Here is a 6,974-nt window from a genome sequence, read left to right on the forward strand (position 1 = left end):
GGCAAGAAGAGAGGTAGGGCAGCATGAAGGGATCTTAGCTGGGTCCCACTCCCCAACCCACACACACAATCTTTGTAGAGATGCGCTCAGGCTGGTGGTGGATCCGAGATCCTGAGACGTTGGAGGCCATGCTCAAGGCCCTGCACCCCCGAGGCATTCGGGAGAAGGCACTTCACAAACACCTAAACAAGCACAGGGACTTCTTACAGGAAGTCTGCCTACGCCCCTCCACTGGTAAGCTTGCTGCACTGCCGCCAGGCTGAGTGAGGCCCCTGGGTAAATGAGGACCTGCAACTGTGGCCAGTGGGCTGAAGAGTCTGTCTCTTTGCTTTTGCAGACCCCATCTTTGAGCCCAGTCAACTTCGTGTCTTTCAAGAAGGGATTATGAACTGGTCCCCCAAAGAGAAGACATACGAGACAGACCTGGCTGTGCTGCAGTGGGTTGAGGAGCTGGAACAGCGGGTTATCCAATCTGATCTACAGATTCGGGTACATAAGGGCTGTGGAGGGCATTAACTGCTTGTACTCTTATTAGAAAATACTCTGGGTCTCCATTTTACAAGGTTACAAGGACTCTGCCAAGATCTGTAGCGCTGTGCACTGTCCTCCCATTCATTGATTTGCTCAAGCGGGCACCAGTAACGTCTCCATTGTGAAACTTGTTACTGTTTTTTTGCATATCGAATACACCATGGGGAGCTTTCCAGGTTCTGCTGCGCAGGCAGGATACTCTTCGATAGCTTGCTGGGCTCTCAGAGGGATGGAGGAATCGAACCCAGGTCGGCCATGTGCAAGGCAAACACCCTACCTGCTGTGCTATTGCTCCAGTCCACCCAGGATTTAGTGGTCATTTTTTATTACTTTAATTGCTATGGGGAGGGTGGACCAAACCCAGAGGTGGTCAGTGAAACCATTTCTGGCTTTGTGCTCTCAGTGACCCATGGTGGTGCTCAGGGAACATAAATGGCGCCTGGGATTCAAACCAGGGTCACTGCTGCTGCAGCCTCAGGCAGGGGAAGTACCTCACTTACCATAGTCATATATTTCTGTAATGAGGGTTTTTGTTTTTGTTTTTTATGGTAATGGTGGGGCACACTTTGACCTGCCGCTGTGTTCAGGGGCAGGAATCAAACGTGGAGGTCCCACATGCAAAGCTTCACCTCCAGCCTTTTTAGCCGTTTCCCCAGCCCACAGTGAGGTATTTTATTTCTGTTGTACCTGTAGGGTTGGACATGCCCTAGCCCAGACTCTACTCGTGAAGATCTGTCCTACTGTGAGCATCTCTCCGACTCTCAAGAGGATCTCACCTGGCGAGGTCGAGGCCGAGAAGGTCTGGCACCCCAGCGTAAAGCCACAAACCCTCTAGACTTGGCTGTGACGAGGCTGGCTGCTCTCGAGCAGAACGTGGAGCGGCGGTATCTGCGGGAGCCCCTCTGGCCTGCACATGAGGTGGTGTTGGAGAAGGCCCTGCTCAGCACGCCCAACAGTGCCCCCCAGTGCACCACTGCAGAAATGTAAGTGCTCGTCACCTCCCGCCCCTCTCCTCTTCCGGAGTTAGGGGTAAGTTCCCTCGGTAAAGGATCCTGCTGCTTGCTCATAGATCGCCACTTTCTCTGTCCAGATCATATGAGATTACCCCTCGGATTCGAGCCTGGCGCCAGACGCTGGAGCGGTGCAGGAGTGCAGCCCAGGTGTGCCTGTGCCTGAGCCAGCTGGAGAGGTCCATTGCCTGGGAGAAGTCTGTCAACAAAGTGGTGAGAAGGCAGAGCCAGCTTGGGGTGGGGGTCATAAGCTGTTGATGCTTGAGGGTTAACTGTTCACCTCACAATCTTGGTCCAGACCTGTCTAGTCTGCCGGAAGGGTGACAATGACGAGTTTCTTCTGCTTTGTGATGGATGTGACCGTGGCTGCCATATTTACTGCCATCGACCCAAGATGGAGGTGGTCCCAGAAGGAGATTGGTTCTGTGCTGTCTGTTTGGCCCAGGTGAGGTTCTGTTCTCTAATTTCCACTCCCAGTTGACGTATCATTTACCCCCAGTCCTACAGACTCCCTTCTCACCCTCCCTTGGTCTCTCCTTGGAAGGCATGCCAGGCCGTACTGTGGAACTTGCGTTCTTGGCTGGAGAGATAGTACAGGGGTGAAGGCCCTTGCTTTGGATGCAGCCAACCTTGGTTTTTATCCCTGGCACCAATTATAGCAACCCTTCCACTACCACCAGAAGTGATTCCTGAACCATGTAGGCAGTAGTAAGCCCTGAGTACAACTGTGTGTGTGATCACCCCCACAAAAGGTCGGGTGGGGAAGACTTGGGGTCTTGTTCCTTTGGACAGTCACAGTCTTTACTTTGTTTCTGGTTTGGTTTTGGGGCCACACCTGGCATTGCTCAGAGGTTACTACTTCTGGCTCTGCAGTCAGGAATCACTCCTGGAGGTGCTTGGTGAGAACCATACGGGGTGCCAGGGATCAAGCTCTTAGACATTGACCATATCTAAGACAAGTGCCCTTCTTGCTGAACTATCGCTTTAGTCCCCATTGACAGGTCACAAGTTCTTTAGTCTAAGTTGCTTTCTCCTCTGAAACTGGGTTGAGTAAATTCTCGGGTTATGTGTGAAGTAACGTGAGGAGACAGTCACGCTTAAGCAGGGATTGTAATCAGCTAGAGGGCAAGCAGAGTATGTTCTGTAGCTGAGTTCTTTTCTCTTCTCCTCAGCATGTAGAGGGAGAATTCATCCAGAAACCTGGTTTCCCAAAGCGAGGCCAGAAGCGGAAAAGCAGTTACATGCTGAGCTTCCCAGAGGGTGATGGCCGCCGACGCCGAGTACTGTCAAGGGGCCGAGAAAGCCCAGCAGTGCCTCGGTACTCAGAGGACGGGCTCTCCCCCTCCAAGCGGCGGCGACTTTCTATGCGAAACCACCAGAGTGATCTCACATTCTGCGAGTGAGTTGAATTCTGGGGACAGCTGGTCCTGCCTCTGCCAAGCAAAGGGCTGGGAGCTTCCCAAGATGCAGCAGTGCCTCCCTCTCTCGTTGTAGGATTATCTTGATGGAGATGGAGTCCCATGATGCAGCCTGGCCTTTCCTGGAGCCTGTTAACCCACGGTTGGTGAGCGGCTACCGGCGGATCATCAAGAACCCCATGGACTTTTCCACCATGCGAGAGAGGCTGCTCCGGGGAGGGTAGGTGGTCGTCGGTCCCTGTCCAGCTCTTTTGTTACTGTTGGACCCTCCTGCCCAACTCACAGCTCTGCCTCCACCCCCGCCCAGGTACACGAGTTCAGAGGAGTTCGCAGCAGATGCGCTCTTGGTCTTTGACAACTGCCAGACCTTCAATGAAGATGATTCCGAAGTGGGCAAGGCCGGGCACATCATGCGCCGCTTCTTTGAGAGCCGCTGGGAGGAATTTTATCAGGGAAAACAGGCCAATCTGTGAGGCGAGGGAGATGGGAGCGTCCCTTGTGGCATTCCCCCCCGCCCCCCCTTGAAACAAAACAACCTGCCATTCTCACTCTGCTGATGCTGCCCTGGGTCCAGACTCAAGTCAGAGATAGAACCCGTGGCAGCGCCCTCCATCTTGCCCCTCGATCCCTTTTCCCTTTTCTCCTCTGGCTCCTCAAACAAGAGGGGCAGAAATGAGGTCCTTCTGGACTGAAAGCCAAAAAAAGAAAGAAAAAAATAATTTTTCCTTTCTGTTCTTTTTTCTAATTGAAAAATGAGGAGGAAAGAAGTCCCTCCTTCCTCCTCCCAGCTCCCTCTCCTTCCCTGTACGCGCCCCGGCAGCCTGGGGCTATTTAACAATAGCAATAGTTCTAGTGAATGTGTGAAACCGAGAAACACTCTGTACTGTGTGTGGACCCGCAGTGACGGCCAGTAAAGTGGACTTAACTCCCAAGTGTGTCGAGCCGGACACCGGGCCCTGAACATGCTGCTTCCATGTTCAGTCCCTCCCTGCTTCTCACTTTCTTTCCATTTTTCTTCACACCCCCCCTTTTTTCAGATTTTCTCTCATCCAATAATGTAAAACTATCGTGTACGGGTTTCTCCATGCTTCTTTTTTCTTTGTCCGAATCATTTTTCCCTTAAGGGAAAAAGTGTTCAGAGGTCCCTGTCTTTGTCTTTGTCCTCATCTTTCAATAGCTATGCCCTGTATAATGTTCGATACTCCTCATGTGCTGAGTTTCTGGCCTTTTCTGAAACTCAGCAGCTGGGGACAGGGCAGGGAAGGCACCCAGGGCCTCCCGGCCTCCCTCCCCATCTCTTACCCGAACTTCCCTCTTGGGAACTCCTCAGGGACAACTACTGCTGAGTTTGGGCACACCCCCAAGATGGAGACCAGGTAGCAATCGACTGGCCTCAGAGAGAGAGGCGTGTGTGTTATGTGGCATTGTGTTGTGTGTGGTGTGTGTGTGTGTGTGTGTGTGTGTGTGTGTGTGCAAGAGAGAGAGAGAAAGCCGTGAATGGGTCCGTGTCTGATGGCATCCGTTCCATTTCCCCCCGTATCTGTTTTTAGCCCCACCTTTTCGGTTGTTCTGAACCACCACTTGTTGTCTTGGGAAGCCACAGGAACAGTTTTTTCTGGGTACAAGTCTTGTCTCCTCTCTCTCCCAGTCATTTCTGTTCCAGCCTCTTCAAACTGTGCAATCTTTCAGCAGGAACTCCCTCTCCTTTCGGTAGCTTTGAGCGCTGAGCTTTTGCAGGGAGAGGGCTAGAACTGGATCTTCTCCTCATCCCATGAGCTTCTGTGGGTTTAGTTGTGCTTTCCTTCCCTTCCCTGCTTCATCCCCCAGACCCCTTCCCTAGCAGCAGAGACTCCAGAGCACAAGAGAGGAGGGAGGAAGGGTTCTGGGTCCACCACTGCCCTACATATGACTGTCCAAATTCAGCCCCAACATGTGAGAGGAAAGCTGCTAACTCCCAGCTATAGCCATGGGCCCCAGGCCCCCTGCTTTCCTGTTCAGCAGAGCCCCTCCCATCAGAGATACGGGTACTTGCACTGGGGAGGTGGCTGCTGGCTGGCCCAAGCAGAGAGCTGAGGTGTCCACGCAACGTGCCATTGGTGGGGGAGGGGGTGCCAGGCAAGACGCGCATTCCCTTGTACTTCTGGCAGCACTGAATAGCCACTGAAGGGGGTGGGGGCAGTGTAGGTCCTGGGGCAGCCCCTTTTTTATTCCTTTATGCCCCTTCCCCCCATAGCCTATTTCTAAAGTCGCCTTTTCTGTCAGAAAAACCTCAGAACTTTTAATTTTATTTGAAATTTTTTTTTGCTTTTAAGAGGTGGATTGAAGAATATTTGAATTGACTTTATATTATGCATAAATATTTATATTTTATCTAAATAACTGCGCTGTAACAAACTTTGTGTTAGTCAAACGTTGGAACTGTTAGAGCTGGGGGCTCTGCTTTCTCCTCGTGACAGTTTTCCCCAGCATACGACGTACTAATTGGATTGGAGTGAGTTGGACGGGGGAGCGAAGTCTCAGCTGTTCTGCTTCGTGTTCCTCTCCTAGCGCCATCTCTCTCCTATGGGACCAGGCACTCTGAAGGTGGGGTGGAGTCCTAGCCACGGGTTTGAAGAAGTGGGGGGGGGGGGCGTGATCAAGGGCCATTTCTCACTTTTCTTTCTTAATCTACACTGCCCCTTGAGCTAGGTGGATATTTTCTTGATAAATAAAAGAGTATTTGGTAGGGAAGGCAGGTTAAAAAAAAAACCCACCTCCCTGCCCCTTTGTCTCCCTCCCCCATCAGTCTGGAAACAGGAAGAAACCACACCATCCACACCAACAAGTTTCCATGTTCCTTTTACGACAAAAGGGACTTGACTTTTTATATAACCAAATGTGGTGTTTTAGTGACTTTTTGATAATGTACAGTTTTTTGTGAATTTAAATTTATTTCTTTCTATATTTTTAGGACCAATCTCATTTTTAATAAGGTTAAAAGAAAAGTAAAAAAAACTCTAGATAAAAAACCTCCTGTTTTTGCCATGTGATGTTCCACAAGTGCAGCTGTAGAAAAAGTGCTTGTCAGTTGAATAAAAACCACATTTGATAGAGATTCCAAAGCCTCTGTGTATTCATCTTGCCCTCGGCATAGGTGTCCCGCGTGCCTGTGGTGACTCCTAAGCTTGTAAAGTGAATCCCCAAACCTCCAAGGCAGACCTGACCTTGTACGAGCAGCATCCAGAGCACAATTCCGTGTTCCTACAACTTGTTGCTGTACTCTATTTAGGAAGGAAGATTTTTATGTTGGGGGGGGGCTTTGGGAGGTTTGGGTCACTCTCAGTGGTGCTCGGGAATTACTCCTGGCAGGGGACTTTAGGAGATGTTAGGGATTGAACCCATCTCAGCCTCATGCAAAACAAACATCCAGCCTGCTGTGCTATTGTTCCCGCCCCAGGAAGCATGTTCTTATTGCTGCAGCAAGATCTAGAACAATGCCTGGTTGCTGCCTGTGCTCCATGGTAGCATATAGGTTCTTTTTCCAACTTAACAGCCTCCCAACCATGAGAAAGACACCAGGAAGCAGATTATTATGGGGGTGGGGAGGTGTTTGTATTTGGGCAACACCTCGCAATACTTAGGGGTTACTCCTGGCTCTGTGCTCAGAATTACTCCTGGCGGTACTCAAGGGACCATATGGACCACATGGGATGTCGGGAATTGAACCTGGCTCAGCCATGGGCAAGGCAAGTGCCCTGTCTACTGTACTCTCTCTCTGCCCCCAGATTCTTGTGTTTTAAGAAAACGAGAATTAAAGTAGAAGGGTTACATTGGCACAGGCTTGAGGATTGTAAACCTGAAGTCTGAATAATGGAAAAATTTACAAAATGAGTATAAATTCCGCTTCTTTTTCAAATTGGTAAGTTACGGGCTATACAGCAGGTAGGGCTTGTGCCTCGTCTACCCAGGTTGATTCCCAGCACCCCATATGGTCTTCTAAGCCCAGCCAGGTAGCACAGAGCCAGGAGTAAGTGCT

The 6,974-nt window shown here is 50.7% G+C and overlaps 1 protein-coding gene across 1 annotated transcript in view; it reads left to right on the forward strand.

Annotated features, from left to right (window-relative positions):
- Window positions 1-6,053, forward strand: part of BAZ2A (bromodomain adjacent to zinc finger domain 2A) — a 41,193-nt gene extending 35,140 nt beyond the window's left edge. The window contains exons 24-31 of the mRNA XM_056119928.1: window positions 79-234; window positions 338-489; window positions 1,225-1,514; window positions 1,622-1,754; window positions 1,840-1,986; window positions 2,714-2,940; window positions 3,036-3,179; window positions 3,267-6,053. Of these exons, the coding sequence (XP_055975903.1) occupies window positions 79-234; window positions 338-489; window positions 1,225-1,514; window positions 1,622-1,754; window positions 1,840-1,986; window positions 2,714-2,940; window positions 3,036-3,179; window positions 3,267-3,432 (1,415 nt within the window). The 3' untranslated portion in view covers window positions 3,433-6,053. The remainder of the gene's footprint in view (window positions 1-78; window positions 235-337; window positions 490-1,224; window positions 1,515-1,621; window positions 1,755-1,839; window positions 1,987-2,713; window positions 2,941-3,035; window positions 3,180-3,266) is intronic.
- Window positions 6,054-6,974: the final 921 nt, after the last annotated feature.

The sequence above is a fragment of the Sorex fumeus genome, unplaced genomic scaffold (assembly GCF_029834395.1).
Source record: "Sorex fumeus unplaced genomic scaffold, SorFum_2.1 ptg000042l, whole genome shotgun sequence".
NCBI lineage: Eukaryota > Metazoa > Chordata > Mammalia > Eulipotyphla > Soricidae > Sorex > Sorex fumeus.